This window comes from Moschus berezovskii, chromosome 7 (assembly GCF_049115385.1).
Source record: "Moschus berezovskii isolate FMDL1 chromosome 7, NW_MosBer_1.0, whole genome shotgun sequence".
NCBI classification, from domain to species: domain Eukaryota; kingdom Metazoa; phylum Chordata; class Mammalia; order Artiodactyla; family Moschidae; genus Moschus; species Moschus berezovskii.
In genome coordinates this window covers 29,772,694-29,795,526 of record NC_142466.1, presented here as the reverse complement: position 1 = coordinate 29,795,526, position 22,833 = coordinate 29,772,694, and the positions used below count along the sequence as shown (strand labels likewise).

At 40.2% G+C, this 22,833-nt stretch overlaps 1 protein-coding gene across 3 annotated transcripts in view; it reads left to right on the top strand.

Moving 5' to 3' along the window:
• FOCAD (focadhesin) overlaps positions 1 to 22,335 on the top strand; it is a 311,664-nt gene extending 289,329 nt beyond the window's left edge. For 2 of the 3 annotated variants that reach the window (XM_055428152.2, XM_055428155.2), the window contains 9 exons: positions 1,952 to 2,080; positions 4,232 to 4,347; positions 7,882 to 8,142; positions 8,799 to 8,888; positions 12,338 to 12,515; positions 14,453 to 14,550; positions 15,998 to 16,249; positions 18,767 to 18,842; positions 21,950 to 22,335. In XM_055428152.2, coding sequence (XP_055284127.2) covers positions 1,952 to 2,080; positions 4,232 to 4,347; positions 7,882 to 8,142; positions 8,799 to 8,888; positions 12,338 to 12,515; positions 14,453 to 14,550; positions 15,998 to 16,249; positions 18,767 to 18,842; positions 21,950 to 22,023 — 1,274 coding nt within the window. In that variant the 3' untranslated portion in view covers positions 22,024 to 22,335. The remainder of the gene's footprint in view (positions 1 to 1,951; positions 2,081 to 4,231; positions 4,348 to 7,881; positions 8,143 to 8,798; positions 8,889 to 12,337; positions 12,516 to 14,452; positions 14,551 to 15,997; positions 16,250 to 18,766; positions 18,843 to 21,949) is intronic. The other variant, XM_088837878.1, reaches the window with a different exon arrangement.
• The last annotated feature ends 498 nt before the right edge of the window (positions 22,336 to 22,833 follow it).

Here is a 22,833-nt window from a genome sequence, read left to right as displayed (position 1 = left end):
CTGTTTCTCTTTTTGCTGACTCTATGCCCACTTCCAGTACATCATGAGGAACGCTGGGCTGAAAAAAGCACAAGCTGGAATCAAGATTGCCGGGAGAAATATCAATAACCTCAGATATGCAGATGACACTACCCTTATGGCAGAAAGTGAAGAGGAACTAAAAAGCCTCTTGATGAAAGTGAAAAAGGAGAGTGAAAAGGTTGGCTTGAAGCTCACCATTCAGAAAACAAAGATCATGGCATCTGGTCCCATCACTTCATGGGAAATAAATCGAAAAACAGTGGAAACAGTGTCAGACTTTATTGTTTTGGGCTCCAAAATCACTGCAGATGCTGATTGCAGCCATGAAATTAAAAGACACTTACTCCTTGGAAGGAAAGTTATGACCAACCTTGATAGTATATTAAAAAGCAGAGACATTACTTTGCCAACAAAGGTCCGTCTAGTCAAGGCTATGGTTTTTTCCGTGGTCATGTATGGAGGTGAGAGTTGGACTGTGAAGAAAGCTGATCGCCAAAGAATTGATGCTTTTGAACTGTGGTGCTGGAGAAGACTCTTGAGAGTCCCTTGGACTGCAAGGAGATCCAACCAGTCCATCCTAAAGGAGATCAATCCTGGGTGTTCATTGGAAGGACTGATGCTAAAGCTGAAACTGCAATACTTTGGCCACCTCACACAACGAGTTAACTCACTGGAAAAGACTGATGCTGGGAAAGGTTGGGGGCGGGAGGAGAAGGGGACGACAGAGAATGAGGTGGCTGGATGGCATCACCGACTCTGTGGACATGAGTTTGAGTGAACTCTGGGAGTTGGTGATGGACAGGGAGGCCTGGCATGCTGTGATTCATGGGGTCGCGGAGAGTCGGACACGACTGAGCGACTGAACTGAACTGATGCCCACTTCTGCTTTCCCACTTTTCAGAGTCTGCTGATTTTGCTGCTTTCCTGCCTCTGCTCCTCCTTTCTCCTGCACCTTCCCCCCGCCCCCCCACTTCTCTCTGGAGCTGTTTTTCCTATTGCTGACCCTGCCCCCATCTTGGCTTCCCCCTTTCAGTGTCTGCTGCTGCTTTGTCTTCTGATTCCACCCCTGCTTTTTTTCCCCCCTTTGTTAATTCTGCTTCTCTTTCTGCTAATGCTGATTTCCCTTCTGCTGCCTATATTGATCCTGCTGCTGCTTTTACTTCTCCTTCTTGGTCTCCTAGTTTTTCATACATCATTTCTGACCTCCTTGTAACTTCACTCCTTCATGATCCTCACTGGCTACTCCAACCTTGGCTTTACCTTGTGGCTCCACTCAAAACTGCTAAAGCATCTGATTTTTTCAATTTCAAATTACCTCCCGCCTGATAAAAAAAAATTTTTTTAAAAAGGAGTATATCAGTAAAGTCATGGTGCCGTGTCTTAGATAGCTGGTTAAACTGTGGATTAGCTATTTTGTTATGTTCACCTGTGGAGCCGTCAGCCACGGCACAAGCTGAGGAGAAGCAGCAGCAAGGAGCGCGTGGGACAGAGCGTAACCATTTAGAGCCACAGGGACCGAAGAAACCCTTTGTCCTGAGAAGGGGATAGACCTGAGTGGCAGTAATTGTCTCCTCTTCTGGAAGCAGATTAAGGAAGGAGTGAGAGATAAGGCAGTAACATAGAGTAAGTTACTCTTTTTAGGAAGTTCAATGAAAACATATGCGAGAGCATGCGAGAGAGTTAATTAGCGACGTGGAACCTTCCTATCCAGACGAGAAGGAAAGACTGGAAACAAATAAGAGAAAGGAGAATAGAGGGAGCAAAGTTTGCAGCAAGTGGGATTGACTTTAAGGGCACAGAATTGAAAGGTTGAACACAGTTGAAGCTGTGATACCAAATCCTTTGAAATGAGTAGAAAGGAGGGAAGGTTGGCATCTTTCACTTTCATGATGCTATTGAGGTGTTTTATTATTTTTCCTTTCTGTTGCAGGTCCTGAATCTGTGCCCCCTTCCCTTCTCAAAGTTGTGATGAAACCCATAGCAACTGTTGGAGAAAACCACCAGTATCCTCCTGTGAACTGGGCTGCTCTCCTCTCTCCACTTATGAGGCTAAACTTTGGTAAGTATCACGTGTTTTTTGGTCTTCAGACTCTGCTTTTAGGTTGTGACCTGTATAGAAAATGAGATTTTTTTGTCACAATTGATAGTGACTGAATGGACCTCTGGGAACGTAAGGTTTGCCTTCTTGGGTGGGACAGCTGGGTTACTTCACTGAGTCACTTTTTAAATAGCTGAGGAGGAGGTTTGAAGATATATACCAGATGCACTCATCAAAACAGTACTTGACTGAGATGTGCATGTTGCTGGGTGTGCACTGTAGATTACAGAAGGCCTGATTTGATGGTTCTCACTGCACTTACAGAACTCCAGGTTTCAACGACATGCCCTGTGGGATGCTGTATTAGTTTTCTGTTGCTGCTGTAACAAATTACCACAGACTTAGTGGCCTGAAACTATACAGGTTTATTATCTTATAGTTCTATAAGTCAGAAGTCCAACATAGGTCTCACTTCACTAAGATCAGGGTATCAACAGAACAACATCCCTTCCTTTGTTGCCCAGGGGAGTGATGTGGCTTGAATGTTTGTGTTCCCTGAAAATTCATATGTTGAGATCCTAACCCTGAGTATGATGGTATTAGGGAGTGGGTCCTTCAAGGGCAATTAGGTCATGAGGAACCCTCCTGAATGGAATTAGTGTCCTTCTAAAAGAGATCCACAAAACTCCTCAGTCCACACTACAAAGACACAGAAAGAAGCCAGCAGGCCGCAACTCAGAAAAGGGCTCTCACCAGACACCCAACCATGCTGACACCCTGATCTTGGACTTAAGCCACCAGAATTGTGAGAAATAAGTCTCTGTTGTTTATAAACCTCCCAGTCTGTAGTGTTTTGTTATAGCAGTCCAAACAGACTGAGATGGGGAGTCTATTCCCCTCCCTTTCCCAGCTTCTAGAGGATGCCCATTCCTTGGCTGTGGCTCCCTTTCTTTGTCTTCAAAGCGAGCAGCAGAGGGCTAAAGAACCCTCATGCTGTCATCTTTCTGATTCTCTGAAGGCAGGAAAGGTTTTCCACTTGTAAGGATTCATGTGATTAATGGGTCCATTTGAATAATCCAGGATAATCTCCCCATCTCAAGGTCTTTAACCTTAATCACATCTGCAAAGTTCCCTTGCCAAGCAAGGGAACATATTCACAAATTTCAGAGATTAGATGTAGACAGATTATTCTGTTTATCCTGGGTACTTTGTGGTGAGAGGTAAAGGGAAAGCACACCTCTGTTTCTCCAAATCAAATTCTGTGATGGAGCTAGCATATTAGCATATGGAAATTTAGCTTCATATATCAATATTTGCACCCCCAACTCCAAAAAAGAGGGAGCGAGGACAACTTTAGCAGTGCTATAAATTATGGATGTATATACAGCAGCAGCATACATATGTGTGTATATTTGCCATGAGTGCTCTATTATTTACAGTAGGTGCTTATTTACCTATGATATACAAGAAGATTTGTATACTCTAATTTGTGTGCAATTTATGGGATAATCAAAGATGATTTTAACTGAACACAATTTTTCATTTGAATGCTTTCATTTGAACCTAATCCTGTGTAAGATACGGTGTCACCATACTATATATCCAGAGATTTCATTTGAAAACTATGTTCCCCTGCCCCTCCCCACTTTTATGTGCTATGTTGAAGATGTTGGTATTTTAGTAAAAAGAAGAAAAGGCCTGGTTAGGAAGATGTATCTGCTGATGGGGGTCAGGCTTAAAAAAAGACTGGATCATTAGAGAATGTGACCTCTTTAAATCCTTCCAGATCTGGAATTGTCTCTGTGCTGAATGCAAGGTGGAGAGGAGAGAAAAAACAGAAGTGAGATTTTTAGCTAGAATTTTCTCAAATTTTTAGTAGTAGTTGAGTCTTTAGGTTTGTACGGACATTGTAAGAGAAATTTGCCAAGCTAGTTCAAGATCCTTACCAGTTCCAAGACTCAGGCCTCTAATCCAGTAGATACATTCCTTTGCTTCACAACTAAAAATGTCTCTTGAAATACCTTATGGTTTGCTGAAGTTCCATTACCGTTAGACATCATACAAAAGTTCTTTTACCTTTAGCTGTATTACTGGGGACACTGAAACCTAAACATGAGTTACAAGAGGCACCTACCTGCATTACAGATATTCTTCCCCCTTCTTCTCTTTCAGGTGAAGAGATTCAGCAACTGTGTCTTGAGATTATGGTGACCCAGGCACAGTCCTCCCAGAATGTCACTGCACTGTTGGGAATGTGGGTGATGCCGCCTCTGATCCATGGTCTGAGTGTAAGTAGTAATTAAGGGTGTTGAGCAACAGGAGGGTAGAGTTGTTGTGGGGGAGATCAACATTCATTTGGGTATGAGTTCTCAAAGTTGAGAGTGGACAAGTGGGATCTCACAAAGAGTAAGCAACTAACAGTAGCTGGCCAGGAGACTGGAAAATTGTGGGACTTGAAACTCTGCCATAGCCATCACCGTGCATGCTTTCGACTTTTCATGCTTTTCATGTTTATTACAAGAAAAAGGGAAAATGATGATCAGAGATACTCAAGTTTCTTTCTCAGGACCACACAGGTAGAAAGTTGTATAGTTACTGGAACCTGGGTTTATTTGTTTATATGATCTATATAATCATTACAGCAGGGATTAAAAGAAAGGCAAATCCACATGCATTGGATAAACAATCCGTCATCCCTCCCTTTCACAGAAAGGCAGCAATTAAGGTGAGCCTTAAAAGCTTGGTAGGATTTTAGGTAGGTGATAGGTGAAGTCAGTCAGTCGTGTCCAACTCTTTGTGACCACATGGACTGTAGCCCATCAGCTTCTCCATCCATGGAATATTCTAGGCAGTATTATACTGGGATGGGTTGCCATTTCCTTCTCCAGGGGATCTTCCCAACCCACGGATCGAACCCAGATCTCCCACATTGCGGGCAGACGCTTTCCCGTTTGAGCCACCAGGAAGGATTTTATTAGGCATCAAATTAGAGACCCTGGAGAATGTAAGTGGGAGGGTGTAGGGGGAGAGAGTAGGACATCTTTGTCCATAGCTGTTCAGCTTGAGTAAAGTGCTGAGGAAGTAGTGATCCAGCCTAGTCTTTGTGATAGAAGTGGCAGCAGCTTCCAGGGTATAGACTAAGGGTAGGTAGGAAGAATGGGGTGAGATTATTTAAAGATTCATGAAATAAGCAAAGATATATCATTTTGGTCACATTTCAAGTTAGGACAAAAAAAGCATATTCCATGATTCCTTAGAGGTTTACCAAATGATTATGAACAAAATGATCTCCTTTTTTTTATTCTTCTATTCCTGGAGGCTTTAATTCTTTGAGAATGGTGAAAAGCTCTCTTATTATTTCATCTTTTTTTATGTATATAGTCATCTTTATTGTAATTCATGAGTGCATTAAAAACTGATATGGTTCTCTTTATTAACATATGTAGATTCTCATGGGCATCTGCTTTTTACTTTTACTTGAGAATAGTAAAAGGGGTCAATATCTTAGTATCATTACACCAAGTTCTCAACTCCTGGAAGCCTGGGAGGCTCTCTTAGGGTTTCCAGATCATGGTACTGTCTGCTGAACGGCCCACACTCAAGTGTCTTCTGGAATTCCTTATAAATTTCAATAGGCACCTGGGCAACAGGACACTCTGTTACTCTGCTTGTTTTTAAGGTGCATTTCCAGGGCTAAACACTGTGCCCCAACATTTTCAAATTGCCCTGGCTAATCTTCCAAGTAGTCTGTCACTCGCTTTACTAATCTCCCTGCCAGATAAGGGACCCCAAAGCTTTGTTAACCGCAAAGAAGTTAGGCGAGGCTCCTTTTCTCTTCCCAGGTCAAGTTATTTGGAATCCCAAAAGAATGCTAGTATCAAAAGTGGAGGACAGTAATCTTTCCTGAAAAAGCCCTTGTCTTTTGACTTTTGTCTCTACTCTGTGCTTTTTTTAAAAAGAGTTTTCCTACATCTCCTAATTCTTTTTAATCGAAGGGCAGTGTTACTGACATCTGTAGCTGCTGTTACCTGTCTGCTCCAAGCAGCTCCCATCTAGCTGCCGTTTAATGAGCACTTGTTACGTTCCTCCTGCTGGTAAGCACTCAGTGAACACTGTCAGTCATCGGATTTAATCTCTCTTCAACCCTGACAGGGGCTTCCCAGGTAGCACTAGTGGTAGAGCATCCACCTGCCAGTGCAGGAGGTGAAAGCGACACGGGTTTGATCCCTGGGTCTGGAAGATCCCCTGGAGAAGGGCATGGCTATCCACTACAGTATGCTTGCCTGGAGAATTCCATGGACAGAGAGGCTTAGCAGGCTACAGTCCATGGGGTCGCAAAAGAGTTGGACACGACTGAGCACACATGCACATGTACAACCCTAACAGGCCAATTTTTTTTACAGTTCTATTGAGTTATAATTATATTCCATAAAATATGGCTATTTTAAGTGTATAATTTGATGAGTCTTAGTACATTTATACATTTTCATCCATCACCAATACCATTTCCACCACCCCCAAGAATTCCATTGTGCCTACTTATAGTTAATCCCCACTCCCAATCTCAGACCCAGGCTACCACTGATCTTTTGGTCTCTGTAATTTTGCTACTTTAAAGGACGTTCATATAAATTTACATTTCATATAAATTTTAGAAATTCTTTAGAATGGAATCATACAATATGAAAACTTTTGTGTCTGACTTATTTCACCTCTGAGAAGTAGACTTTTTTTTTATTATTTCCATTTTACAGGTTGATAAACTGAGGCAAGTAGAGGTTAAGCAAAGCTTACATAGCTCATCAATGGAAACACTGGCTGACTCAAAAGCCTGTGCTTTGAACACTGTTCTGTTAATGCTTCCTTCCTTTTAAATCATCTATAAGTCTAACTGCCTGTTTTCTTGATCTCAGATATTTTTCTAGGTTTTGGTTATCCTTCCATTTCTCCTTTAAATCTGTCCTATTTTTTTTTTTACATTCGTCTTTGATTAGGAACCTTTCTTATTATCTTTGTTAATTAACAAATTGTAAATTCATTTTTTAAAATATGTACCTTCTCATTTAAAAAAAAAGATCTGAAATGGCATGTTCTTTAACGTGAAATGTTGTGTAACTCATGCAGCTACATTGATCTTTTTAGAAACTTCCCGATTTTTGTCAGATTTATTTTTTAAAACACTTCCTTTCGTATCATACTTAATGTTTCTAAGAAGTTTTGAAGCCTGCTTCCTTACAGTCTATGGCTCATAGCTATCATTAACCCACGCCTTCTTAGCTATCCTGAACTGTAAGACACGATGGTCAGTTTCACATGCGCAACTGGTTCTTCTTGGCTCAGAACTGGCCGCAGAACTCCTGTTCCCCTGATTATTGTCTCATGCTTTCTCAGAAGAAGAAATGAATACTATTAGATATTCTGTTTAGCCAATTTCCAGCAGGTGAGCCTTCATCTCCATTAGCTTTTCTTGCTATAGAATGTGACCTTTTAACACTGAATAGCAACTGTCATGTACTTTGAGAAGTAGCATTTTATTCCCCTCACTGGAAAAACCCCAGATTTGAGATGAGTAGTTCACAGATGGATTGGCAGATACCATATATCCACACAGGCACCCTAGATCAGAAGTCACTGCAGCGGCTAACATCACAGGCATTGGTGGTCCATTGGCCCGTGAAGCTGTGGGGAAATGAGGGTCTAGGAAGCAACCTGAACCTTTTAAAATTTCATTTTACCCTCAGACACGGTGGTGACCTAGAGGTTTGAGCATTACAAACCCAGACTTGCCTGTTTACATCTGACCTCTTCGGTTTCTCTTTCAGCTGAATATCAAGAAATACCTTCTTCTATCTGTGCCTTCATGGATAAAACATGTCTCTGATGAACAGATTGTGGGTTTTGTTGAAAGCTTAATGGTGGCAGTTTTTAAAGCATCTTCCCCACTCTCCAGTCCTGAGTTACGCCCAAGTGCCTTACAGGGTCTGAGTCAGGCCATGAAACTGCCCAGCCCTTCCCACCACCTCTGGAGTCTGCTCAGCGAAGCTACTAGGAAAATTTTTGACCTCCTGCCAAATAAGATTCGGGTGAGGAACAAAAATATTTGCATTCCTGACAATTTGTGTTTGGGATTTTTTAAAGCCTTTTTGGCAAAGCGGGGAGGTGTATGTTTTTAAGAATGTGGTGGGAAGACTAGCAAGAAATAACCACATTCTTCACTAAGAATGTTTGCTTCCAAAATCTAAATTGAGATTGAAAATTTAGAACCAAAGTTTTGAGCACGCTTTGAAGCAGGTCAACCAGTGTAGCACCAGGAAATCTGCTCTCAGGTCTTTTACCAAATGCCTGTAGGAGATGAGCAAGTTCAGAAACCCTTACACCTGAGGAATCCTTGGGCATATTGTCCAACACACTTAATATTTGCATCAGGTGACTTAATACTAGTTTTGCCCCTCCCCCAACAGACTTCTGAAATGTAGTTGTGCAAAGAAGTAGAAAATCCATCTAGAATGATGGGTTCTGATCAGGAGAAAAAAGAGCAACCAAACAAAATACACCAAATAACAGGAAAGATGCTGTATAAATGATAAAAAATTGGCCCCGAGTTTTGGCTTGGTTAAAATTAAAATCTCATCAGCTGCTGTTCATGGAGATAAGCAAAGCTAAAGATTTGTCAGAGCAGTGAGATTATACGTGTTATCTTACACTGTATTTTGACATGCTTGGGATTTTTCTTTACCAGAGAAATGATCTAGAGCTGTATCTCAGTGTAGCAAAGTGCCTCTCGGAAATGACAGATGATGAAGCCAATCGGGTTGCCCAGATTACTGAGGTAATAACATATCCATGTGTTTTTTCTTTATTGAGATGGGTATTGCAATTGATATGGTTATAGTGTCCTTTTGGCTGAAACTAACTTTGTTTCATATTTGTTACTGGCCAATTTCAGGAAACTCTCTCTTTCACTGTGGGGTCTCATGTCCAGTCTGGTATGGTTGGATATGCAGTAGTATAAATGGGTAGATGAATAACTTTTTTTTCAACTGGAGCATGGTTCCTTTACAATGTTGTGCTAGTTTCCATTGTACAGAGAAATAAATCAGCTATATGTTGTGTACATATCTGCCCTCTATTTAGGATTTCCTTCCCATTTAGGTCGCTACAGAGCATTAAGTAGAATTCCTTGTGCTATACAGTAGGTTCTCATCAGTTCTCTGTTTTATTCATGCTAGTGTATATATGTCAATCCCAGTTTCCCAATTCATCCCACCTCCCCATTCTCTTCCTAGTGTCCGTACATTTGTTCTCTATTTCTGCCTTGCAGACAGATTCATCTGTACTGTTTTTCTAGATTCCACTTATATGCATTAATATACGGTATTTTTCTCCTTCTGACTCACTTCACTGTGTGTGACAGTCTCTGGTCCATCCATATCTCTGCAAATGACCCAGTTTCATTCCTTTTTAGGCTAAGTAATATATATTCCATTGTATATATGTAGTAGTATAAATGGACAGATGAATGATAACGTTTTAACCTAATTAATTGCACTTTGTCAAGAACATTTTAGTGTTCCCTATGGGTAAAAAGCATTAGTCGCTCAGTTGTGTCTGACTCTTTAAAACCCCATGGACTGTAGCCATTGAATTCTCCAGAAAGATCCCCTGGAGAAATGGCTACCCACCCAGTGTTCTTGACTGGTAAATTCCAGGGACAGAGGAGCCTGGCAGGCTATAGTCCATGGGCTTGCAAAGAGTCGGACATGACTGAGCAACTAAGCATAGCACAGCCCAAGCAATTTAATAAGGAAATGCTTGAGAGAATGGACTCTGGAGCCTCACTGCCCAGGTGTGAAATCCAGTCTCTAATTTACTAGCAATCTGACCTTGGTTAAGTGTCATATTCTCTCTGCCTCGGTTTCTTGATCTATAAAAGGGAAATAATAGTGCATACCTATTAGGGTCGTTTTGAGAGTTAAATGACTTAATCCATGTTAAGTTTTGGAAAAGTGCCTGACCCCAGGCAAGGACTCAGTAATAACATTATCATAATTATTATGTTCATGTAATGTAATATATCTTGTTATTATATTCATGTTGTATAGTTGGAAGTTAATATGATTTACTTTGTGGTACCTAAAGCTCAAAGTGGCTGTGTTACTCACTTGCGTTTCTAAAGTGCCATTCAGAACACTGTCACTGCTGCTGCTGCTGCTGCATCACTTCAGTCGTGTCCAACTCTGTGCGACCCCATAGACGGCAGCCCACCAGGCTCCCTCGTCCCTGGGATTCTCCAGGCAAGAACACTGGAGTGGGTTGCCACACTAGAACATTCTAAATTGCGTTCTGATATCCCCCATAGAGTATGTGTTCTGCTGAGCCCTGTGTTTTTCTGTTCATTTCTAGAAAGAACAGAGATAAGAAAGTACAAGTGAAGAGCTGAGACTCCTTGGTTTCAGTTCTTACTCTGCGGCATTAAGCAAGTTCCCTAACTTCCGTGCTTCGGTCTCCTCATCTGTAAAGGAGGCAATAATAGTAATCTGTTGCTCAGTGTTAATATGAGAATGAAATGATTAATACAGTGGTCCTCAAACTTTTTGGTCTCAGGGCCATTTTAGTGTCTTAAAAATTATCAAGGACTTCAAAGAGCTTTTGTTTATGTGGATTATATCTGTCAATGTTTACCATGTTAGAAATTAAAACTAGAAAGTTTTTAGAACATTACTTAAAAGTAGTAATAAATCCATTATTTCTTAACATGTTAAGAAAAATTTTTTCCAAAAAACAGGTTAGTTTAGAAAATTAGAAAAGTGGCATTGTTTACTTTAGAAAATTAGAAAAGTGTCATTGTCTTACATTTTGTAAGTCTCTTCATGGAAGACAGCTGAATTTTCATGGCTGCTACTTCATTCAATCTGTTGTGATGGCATTTTGGTGAAGTATGTGAAGAAAATCCAGCCTCGCGCAGATACGAAGGTAGAATGGGAAAGAGAGTTAGTAGTCTTTTCAGATAACGTGTGGATATCTTTCTTTGGTATTGTACCAAAACTCACCAAGTGGCAATTTCTTATAGGTTAGTTGCAATGTGGAATCTGAAACCAGATCAGTGAACTTCACATACTCTGTTCCAGTAAAATCCATTGGTCCATTGCACTGTGGATCTTTTACCAATGCATGATTTTATAAGATACTGTTGCAAGATTGGTAAGATATAATGGTCATTTGGAAAATACTGAGTCACTAAATTTTGAAAATCTTCCAAATGTTGGTACATTCCATTATAAACATCAAAACATCGTATTTGTCACTATTACCGGCAACCTCATCAGAAAAGTCTTCTATGTATATATGTCTTACATGTATCTTCAGAAGCTGCCAAAGTCATAGCAGCAGATACAGATTTTCCAAAAATCTAATTTTCGCTTAAAAGCACACATTTTGTCATTGGCACTAACTGCTGTCAAGTATTTTCCTTGGAAATGGCAGTCTCACTTCCTTCACTTTTAAAAAATAATCAAATACTCAGTTTTCATAACCATAGTTTGTTTATCAATCATTCTTTCAAGTAAATGGTGGTCTGTGAAAAGAGTGGCTATTTCAGCTCACAACTCTCACAGCTTTCTCCTTGAGATGAACGTCACACTTCGGGGTGCAGCACAAGACCTTTATGCATACTTCCCATTGGGTCATACAGAATGTTACAAAGATGTATATTCAAGGGCAGAGGTTTAACAAAACTAGGGATTTTATTGTTTACAAGGATATTTTAAATGAAACTAGCTTTTTAAAAAATTGCCAGTGTCAGTAAAAAATACAATGAATATTACTCCTGTTTGGGGTCTATTATGAATATAGTTTGGCCTCACAGACCCTCTCTTCTAAAAGGGTCTTGGGGTCCCCCAGAGGTCTGTGTACCAAACTTTGTGAAATGCCAAATTAACACAGGTTAAGCGCTTCAAATGTGCCTGGCACATTGTATGTACTGTATTTGTTGGTTATCATTGTTATTATTTTTGTGTCTTTACTAAATATCCTCATCAGTTGACCCTTGAAATCATTGAAGGTTTTTATGAGAAAACAAAAGGTGACCTTACAACTGTCTGAAGGTGCATTTTGAGACAGCACACAGGCAGATAGGTTACACAGTGCAGGAAACAAACAGTTTCAGCATTTGGAGTGGCAATCAACTTCAAACTCACCCTTTCTCTTTTGCCCTTGCCCCAAGGTTCTGTAACAACTTCAGTTAATTTAATAGCAACTGAACAATTTGCTTTTTTGCAGAGTAGCCTAGAAAAGGCTGCCTTTGTCAGGCTCTATTTGGTCTCTCAAGGACGATTCCCCTTGATGGGCTTGACTGATGTGCTCAATGTTGCTGTCCGGCACCGTGAAAAAGACACACTGGCCTGGATGACACTGCACAGCTTATACCAGGCACGGATCGTGAGCCACGCCAACACTGGTAAGGCCAGCCAGGGAGAACATCAGGACAGACAAACCTGCCTACCATCTCTTTGAGGTTATCATTGTTTCCTCAATTTAAAAACTAGTTTAGGGCTTCTTGACACGGGTGAGGATGCGTTACCCCCAAATGAGCTGCACCTGGGTTGGAAAAGCACAATTCCAGCTCACAGCATCAACTCTTTGGAGGTGAGGATAAATTCTGTTAGAGATTTGGATCTCATATTTGGCCCTCCAGGCCCACAGAGACATAAGCAGGTTTATCAGGTTGAATCTGCCTGCTGTTTCTCAAACAGATGGATGCTAATGGATTCTGCCTGATGTTTTCATGAGCATGGCTTTTGGGTGGTCATTTAACGAACAGAAAAAGAAAGCAGCAACCACAAATTAAATAATTATTCTAGAGAAGAACTTCTCAGGGGTGAGAAGAATAAAATCTGGACACCCTGACTACATCCTCATGCCAGAAACTGCAGGCCTGAAGCTCTGCTAATGAATGGTGCAACTTTTAGGCCATTTTAGACATTTTCGCTGGAATAATCATCTGAAGAGAGAGCTCCCTCAACTCAGTGCTCTGTGACAACTTGGAGGGGTGGGAGAGGGGAGGGGGGTTAAGAAGGGAGGGGATAAATGTACATCAGTGGCTGATTCATGTTGATGTATGGCAGAGGCCAACAAATATTGTAAAGCAGTTATCCTCCAGTTAAAAATTAATAGGAGGAAAAAAATAAATAGGGAGCTCCCTCATTTCTCCTCCATGCCTTTGGTCATATGCTTGTAATTTTCCAAATCTATGTTCAGGTCCTGATCCAATTGGATGTGACTAGAAGGCCCTGTAAGCCATATTCCCCATCTCTTGTATTTTGAAGGCTATGAGAGAAGACTGATAAATACAGTTTAAATACTCTTTGCAAGACTGTGTAGGAAATTTTGATTCCTCTTCCTCTTTGGCCACTGAGATAGTTGCCTCCTGTCCACATTAGTGCCTGCCCAATGAAAAGTGAACCTGAATTAGATTTTTTCACTTGACCTCGGAAATATGTTTATCCGGTAGAAAAACAGTAGGTGTTCCCAATTAAGCATGAAGATACATGAAAGAAACAAATAAACTTGATATTGCCTTTGGTCGTAACCAGCTGGCCTTCAAATTTAGTTTGAATTTTGAAGTGGCAAGAGTTTTGAAAATGGCAAGAGTAGGAAAGTACTTCCTTCGTTTGTTTTTAATTAATCTTTTTTTCTTTTATGTCTTATTCACCTAAAACTAGTGGTGGTTAACCTCTTTGGGATCATAGATCATTTTCAGGTGGGGTGAAAATTCCCCTTAAATATGTGCATGTAAGTACTGGCACAAACACACTGCCATTTTCCTCTCATGCACTAAATTTTGAAGATCTTTCCAAGTAGTCTTTGCTGTGTTGGGAATCCTCATTTTTGAAAGGAAAAAATAATATTTATGTTAATGTTTGTTCTCTATTTAGCCTACTGCAGCTGGGTTTTGGTTTTGGCCCTTTTTTTTTTTTATGTCTTTAGGATAGGTATTCTGTATGATTTTGTCATAAGTTGAGAACTTTAAGCAAGGGAGGACTGTAAGAACAATTAATTATCAAAGATTTAACACTACTAACTTGTGGGCATGCCCAGTTTCTCCCAGTGTTCAGTGTTGAGAAATTCCATTAAATACATTTGACCATTTTATCAGGTTTGAAGAATAAATTTAGTTTTTAAAAATAAAGACCAAAATAAGGTCATCTGATGTGAACAGTATCCAAAAAAAAATCTCTCTTGAGTGAGAACAAGTCTCAGGTACCATAAGAGGACTTGTAACTGTTGTATGGAGTCCTCAGCGGGTCTTTTGCTTTAGTTATGATAATTATTGTTGATCTATCTTACATTGCAAAGAAAAACCATGGTCGGGTAATACATGTCCTTCTGTTTCAGGCGTGTTGAAGAGAATGGAGTGGCTCTTGGAACTGATGGGTTATATCAGAAATGTTGCTTACCAGTCAACGTCTGTTCAGAACGTGGCTCTTCATGAGGTACAGTCTAGAGGAGTCATGTGTGACTTTCTTAAAATACAGAGTATATTTAGTCTCCCAAAAGAGGAACATGCTGCTGCTTGCAGCTCTCTTTCCTCCCTTCATTTTTGGGAAACAAGGATGACAATTCTTTGACATCACAGGAAATGGGTGTTCTTACCAGACTCTTGAAGATGCCCACAGCTGCCCTTTGAAAAATATTTTCAGTGGAACACCTCCCTTGACAGGCAGCCCACTGAAGTTCTAGCTAGAGAGGGAATCTAGGGTCCTGTGTACTTGAGCTGGATCCCACAAAGACTGTGGGGTACAGGGCTTTGGCCTTCACCGTGGTCCAGAGCTTGGCTTTAAACACCTGGTTTGAAGGGGTTCCTGAAGTGTGTGTAAGTAATCTGTGTTTGTGCCAGTACTTACACGCACATATTGAAGGGGAATTTTCACCCCACCTGAAAATGATCTATGACCCAAAGAGGTTAACTGTCACTAGTATTAGGTGAATAAGACCAGAAAAAAAAAATTAATGAAAAAAAATGAAGGAAGCACTTTCCTATTCTTGCCATTTTCTTGACTCAGCTGTGCATTTTTTTTTCCATAGCCATGTTTCATAGATCTGCTGTTTACTTGTATGAATATAAAATATGTGTAACCTGGGATATTGTTTGATATTCTGCCCAGCTTTTCTGCAGAGCTGTGTGTCTTTTTGAAATTTTCATTAATGAGATGAGGCATTTTAGGAGATTGAGGGGTACTTTTTAAGCTTTTCTTTGAGCTTTCCTCTTCTTATTTCCTGTTTATATTAACTTTCTCTGCTTTCTTACAAAAATCTTTTGAAACTTAGAAAATACAAATAAGCAGAAAGAATCATTTAAATCACAGTAATGCAGTAACTCAGAGGTAGCCCTTATTATCACCATTTCTACCTGTCTAGTCTATAAAATCTAAATGCATGGATTCTAAACAGATTTTTTTAATGCATATGGAAAGTCATATGTTGTTTCTATTCAAAAACAGACTATACATTTTTTTTTTTAGTTTTGGCCACACGATAATAAACCTTAATATCCCTGTTCATATCTCTCTTAATTACTTTTTAAATCTCTTTGAAAACACCAAAACAGAGGAGGAATGTTTGGATCTCAGTATGATTAGGCATTAAATAAATTATGTTCCTCTTGAAGTGTTAGAACAATAATAATGAAAGTGTTGGGCCTTCTCTACTCACGAAAGAGGATCCTTCAAACCTTCTGAAACCCCAGAATGTCTCTTCATTAAGCATGGAAACGGTTTGCTATCCCATCCAGTTCCTCTTCTGGGGTAGGGGTGGGGCAGGAGGAAGGCTTGGTTGAAGGGGAAGATAACATTTCCTCACGACGCGAGCTGTGTGTGTGAACATGCGTTACTTGGCACTGTTAAAGTCTGTGACCTAACCCTGTCTCTCCTTCTGCCGCAGGCTCTGGACTTCTTGTTGCTGACGTTTGCAGCCGCAGTGGTCGCATGGGCAGATCACGCTGCCCCTCTCCTCCTCGGCCTCAGTGCCAGTTGGTTGCCATGGCATCAGGAAAATGGCCCGGCTGGGCCAGCATCAAGCTTGCTTGGCAGGAGTCCCTTACACAGGGTCACTGTGCAGGAGGCTCTCACTCTCCTTCCCAGTAGCATGCCTCTCCTGCTGCAGAAAGAGCCGTGGAAGGAACAGACCCAGAAGGTGAGGCGGGCAGCCACCTGCTTCAGGGCAGGCGGCTGTTTTCTCTTCGGCAGCTTCTGCTGTAGAATTGCAGGGGGAGATAAGTGAAACCTGAGCCACAAGACAGGCTTTCTTACTCAGTCTCAGATCTCGGCCAGATGCAGGGCCTCAGAGATTGAGGGTAGCTCAGGCTCAGGGCAACTGCTGACTGAAAACAACAGTGATAATGGCGACAACTTGCTTACAGTTGGGGGGAGGTGGAAAGAAAAGCTTGTGCTTGCCTGCATTTGTTGAAGACTTACGTGTTCTTGATCCTGGGGATAAAGGATGAGTAACTCTCTGAAAGCTCAAAATTTCATAGTGAAGACAGACAGGAAAGCAAGTTCAAAATTGCAAGATGGTACAATAAGGATGAGCTGCTCCGGTGGCTCTCAGGGTTAAAGAATCCACCTGCCAATGCAGGAGACCCAGATTTGATCCCTGGGTTGGGAAGATCCCCTGGAGTAGGACATGGCAACCCACTCCAGTATTCTTCCCTGGAAAATTCCTTGGACAGAGTGGCCTGGTGGGCTACCGTCCATGGGGTCACAAAGAGTCGGACATGACAGAGCATGCTCACACGTGATAAGGATACAGTTGATGAACAAGGGAGGGGTGATCAACAATGCGTGGGGGGAGATCTTCCAGGGGAGCTGTGAATCTGGAGTACCCATCTTTTACCATATTTAAGGCTCCCCACAGCTCATTCCATGTAGTAGCCACGTTCCAGGCGCTTCTGGAACCATGGGGAGATCTGTAAAGGCCTAATGTCATCACCTTTGCCCTCAGGAAAACACAAACTATAGGGAGTACCTTTTGGTTTTTAATAGTTTCCCCAGGCTACTAGCCATCCTGCAGAGCATATTGAAATGAGGTACATCGTATATTTCTCATTGCATGGCTCTAACCTGACTTGAATTGTCAGGATTGAAGGATTTTTTTGAATCCCGTTTAATCAAACTGGATCTTTATGAGGTTGAAAGCTTACAGCCAACTTTTTGTGGCTTACTCTTAAAATCTGAACCTCAGTCTTTAAAAATATTTCTGAACTGTGGACCCACAGTTCAGCCATGAACAACTCCATTGAACATCTCAAATAAAATGCCTTTGTTTTCTTAAACCTGATAAGCATTAGTGTTATTACCTCTAATTTTGTATTTTCTTTTTCACTTTAATTATTTCTGGTCGGGACACCCTGTTCATTTTGGACTACAGCATAGACATCTTGCATCTATTATGTATTTGTAGTACTTATCTGGTCCCATCACTTCATGGGAAATAGATGGGGTAACAGTGGAAACAGTGTCAGACTTTATTTTTTTGGGCTCCAAAATCACTGCGGATGCTGATTGCAGCCATGAAATTGGGGGCAGGAGGAGAAGGGGACGACAAAGAATGAGATGGCTGGATGGCATCACCCACTTGATGGACATGAGTCTGAGTGAACTCCGGGATTTGGTGATGGACAGGGAGGCCTGGTGTGCTGTGATTCATGGGGTCGCAAAGAGTCGGACATGACTGAGTGACTGAACTGAACTGAACTGTAGTACTTATTTACTTACCAGCAGGATATGATAAAACAAAATTGAGGAAAAGAAAATAAAGAAAAAATTTTAATTAAAGCAGGGTATTAGGAATATTTTATTTTTCTGTTTTCTTTTCAACCCACATTCTATGTCCAAAATTAAAATGCCTCGTACCTATGACTAGTGTTTTTTAGTGAGTCAAGATAGGGAACATTCAGTCAATGAAATTACCCAGTATCTAATTCAAAAACAATTTTGGCCATACCCGGGAGATCAGTCAAACTCATGAGTACGTGGAATTTCTACCTTGTTTGCAGGATTTATATGCAGTTAACATGCTTGGGTCTACCTAGCAAATTGTCTTATGCCTTTTCTGTTGCATTTCAACTTGGCTTCATATCCATTTGGGCACAAACTATTCGTAGCTACAGAAATATGTTTTAGTAACAGGGGCTTACAGCTGATGTGTTTACCCATTTACACCCACCTCGGAGCCTAGGCCTGATGCACACGGAACCAGGTGGCAGGCAGCATGGTGTGAAGGAGTGTGAGGCTTTGAAGCCAGGTGTACTTGAGTTCAGATCTTGACTCTGCCAGTCATAGGAAGTGGACTTGGGCAAGGCTCTTACCCTTTCTGGGGCCTCTTAGAGTGATGCGAGAGAATGTTCATGGCACACCAGAGGCCCTCTGGGCCCCTGTCTACCCGACTCTTAAGCCCCTGTCTATCCTGTTTGTCCCAGGATAATCAAACGAAAGAAGGAGGTTTGACTTTGCTGGGTCATTTAACTGAGGGCTGTTTCCAACATTTCCATCTCTTGTACCTGGCCACATCTCCTCTTCACTCTCCCAGTCCAGGCAGGTATTATCTGGGGACTACTGTCCTGTTAGGCATATGTGCAGGTCCAGGGTTTGAATGATGTCTTACCATTCCTGAGATTGTTTTCACTGATACCATTCTTCATTTTCACTCTAGTTCATTGACTGGCTATTCAGCATCATGGAAAGCCCTAAGGAAGGACTCTCAGCAAAATCCAAGGATGTTTTAAAAGGTATTACTTTCATCCTTTATGCCCAGCATAGGTGAAAACCATCCAGTGTTGTCTGTACTGGAGAACAGCATCCTAGTGTATGCTGGCTCCTGAAAGGGTTCATCTTGGTTCAGTTTAGAGAAGTAATCTGAAGCTGTCACCAATATGGCATTTTTAAATTAGAAAGTGGATTTAAAAAGAAGAGTTCCATGGCCCTTAATTTTTAAGTGGTTTTTAAATGTTTCATTGTAATCATAAAATATGACTAAATAAAAATTAGAAAATTCAGAAAAGTATTTCTCAGCCATCAAAAAGAATGCATTTGAATCAGTTTTAATGAGGTGGATGAAATTGGAGCCAATTATACAGAGTGAAGTAAGCCAGAAAGAAGAACATCAATACCGTATATTAACGCATATATATGGAATTTAGAAAAATGGTAACCTGAACCCTGTATAAGAGACTGCAAAAGAGACATAGGCATTTAGAACAGTCTTTAGGACTCTGTGGGAGAGGGTGAAGGTGGAATGATTGGAGAGAATGGAATTGTAGCATGTATATTATCATAAGTACCAGTCCAGGTTCGACGCATGGATTTTCCTCTGTTCATTTCTTTGCATTTGTGCTTTTTTAATAAAATTCTTTTTTAGAAAAAAAAATAAAAAAAAAATACCTCCGTATCAACACCTAGATTAGTGTGGTTGAATAACTGTCTACAATAACTGAGCCAAGCTGATACATAAAACTAACCATCATTTCTACATATGAAAAATATAAAATACTTTTATATAAAATGATGCCTGTCAAATACATAAATGTTTTTATTTTATAACATTAATTTAAATTTTTGTAAATATATCTAATGTTTGTATACCTTGACTACATTATGGTTGATTTAGAAATGAAAAAGATAAATGTAGAGCCCAGGAAAAAAAAAAAATTGAAGTTGCAGAAATTTCATCTAATTTGCTCAAGTTGTATATCTGAAAAGAAAATTTTTCTTGCTTTTTCATTATATTTGATGATTAACTAAATCTCTGTTACGTTAATTCTAAACATAGAATTTCCAATATAATGTTCTGTTTGCTAACTTAGGATGATCATAGCCAGGTGAAGGCTGATCATTTCCACTGTTTTCAAGTTTGGAACATTTATGTAGACTACCTCTTTCCAGAAGGGAAAATCCTGAATACCTGTGCTAAACATGCTTGGATTCAAGGACATGCAATGTCCTTGAAATATATTTGAAATATATATTGAGCTTCCCTGGTGGCTCAGACTGTAAAGAATTGCCTGCAATGCACAAGACCTAGATTAGATCCCTGGTCGGGAATATTCCCTGAAAAAGGGAATGGCTACCTACTCTAGTATTCTTGCCTGGAGAATTCCATGGACTTGAGCAACTACTTGAGCAACTAACTTTCACTTTTCTTTCACTTTGGAATATACTGCAACCAGGATAGAAAAATGTTTATGGTCACTGCTATTTTCTGCCACATTGCTTTACAAGAAACTTCACAACAACTTACTAATGTAAATATTTTCATTTGTTATCATTAATTAAAAAAAAAAAAAAAGAAAAGTAAAAAAGAATAAGCAAAGAGGAATCCAGAATCCCATTATGCAATGACAATTTTTATTATTTTTCCTAAGTGTTACCCCTCTGTGTGTAAGTTTTAACATTTTTATAATCATAGCCAATTGAAAAATGTACATACACACTTTGAGTACTGCCTGTTTTTACTTTAAAATTATTAAAAGCATTTTAACCTATTCTTACACTAGCTTCATAAGTATTTTTCATGGCTGTATAGTATTTTGCCAGGGGAATTGGACATTTCCCATGCTTCCAGGCATTTAGATGGTTTTCATGTTTTTTATACATCTCTATTGACAATTAAACTATGACTACAAGATCCACAAATATAAGCAGTCTTTCTATGCAAATTACATAGATGTTTCTACTCAAACCTCAAACATCTTCTGGATGTTGGTTCTGTGGTCCGAGACAGCTTGTACTGTCATCCACATCTTGGGACTTGGGGGTCAGGATCCTCCCAGTGGCTGCCATTGAATACCCTGTCATACTTTAAGTTACTGCACTGGAAAGTCTTACCTTGGGAAAGTTGCCTGTTAGCCTACTCTTGTGATAACTGACCATATTTTGCTTTAAGTATGGTGTATTGTATTGATTGCCTAACAAGCAAGAATTATCTAATGTATTGCTCTACCTCTAAAGTGGGTGGAAAGGCATGTGTAGGAAGGTGATTCTGATCAACCACAGAGCTTCACCGAGGATCAGAGCAGTGGTCTGACATATATTCACTTGACCATTCACAAGAAACTTGCTGCTAGGACTTCCTCTACTTATTTTCCTTGGGGAGTTTGGACTCATTTTTAAGGGCCATGGGTCCATAACACCATTGGTTGTTCCCAATATATACTGTCTTAGGTCATGAAGATAACAGTTAATTCCAGTGAGAGAAATTGTTATTTGGGTCAAGGAAGTACATGTTCACTTGGTCATATATTCAAGGGCTTGTTAGAGTCACACATAATTATTGTGTAACTCTGGCTTATCTTCATTCTCTCACACTATATACTTTAAAAATATCAATATATTGATATTTATATTCATATTCTAAAATAAGATATATAATAAGTTACCTAGAGGGATTACACACTTCCTTACTTTAAATTGAGCCCATGAACCTAACTTCATTAAAGGATCAGTTTGTTTACCTTTTAATAAAACATTTAGTGGAAAAGTCATATTCGTGTAGAAAAGTGCACAAGAAGATTTTTACAAAGGGAACATACCTATGTAGTCAGCACTTAGATTAAGAAAAAGAGCATCACTAGCATCCCAGAAGTCAGTTTGTTTTAATTCTGTGGAATTTCCCCCTAACTGGTTGCAAAGTAACTTGAAGAAAACCTTTTCCTAAACCTTTACTAATGGTTTCTTCCATTAAAATTCTGTCTAAGGCATGATAGTAATTCTTAAAGATTAGCCAAGCAGGAACAAGTCAATTTCTGTTCTGACACCTTTTTGACCTAAATGATCTTTTCAAATGTAACAGCGCCAAATGAAACTGTGCTTTATTTTTTTTTCTTTTTGGCCCCTTTAGCTACCCTGCTGTCCTTGAGAGTTCTCCCAGAGTTTAAGAAGAAAGCTGTATGGACCAGAGCCTATGGTTGGTGAACAGCCTCACAGTAGCCACCAACATTCTCAGCTGGATGAGGAAAACCATATAGGCAGAAGGAATTTTTCAGAATTCGTGTCTGAGATTGCTGAGACATGATGCAGAGAGCTCAAGGGCATGAAAGGGTGGCCACACAACTCACAGTTTGAACAGTGCATGCCCAGAGAGGTTGCTTTGGTACCCAGGCCAGTTGAGACTGAAATAAGAACTTGAATCTGATTTGGCTGAGATCAATCTGAAGGTTTTCTTTTGTGAAAATTTGACTATATCATCTCCTCCCTGCTAAATTCTAGTAAAACAATCTTGTGAAATCTGTGCATGTTGACTCTTGTTTTAAGGCATGGTGGAAGTTTTGCTCACAAAACCAAACTATAGTGGTGACAGTGGAATCTGTTTCCCATGAAGTCTCTAGAGGATATTCATTGACTCAATAAGTTAGACATGTTTTCTTATTCTTACTGCTAAAACACTCTTGGAACTGCTCTACATGCTTAAAAATAATAAGCATGGTGTTAACCATTGCTAAATCAGACCCAAAAGTGGTGGCTATAATTTTTCATGCTTGAGTCTCTTGAATGCAAGTGAAAGTTACCTAGTTCAGAAGAAGAAAGGAAAGGTGTCTTTGCTCATAGGTGTGATGGAAGCAACATGGGGTGCGGGGGGGCACTCTAACTGACCAGGCCTGGGTCATATGTCCATCCACCTGAACTGGGTTCCCCCAGAAGAAAGGTGATGGGATGCTAGGCAAGCAAAAAAATGGCAAATAGCTCCTCAAAAGATCAAAAGATTATACGTTTTTAATAAGTGCA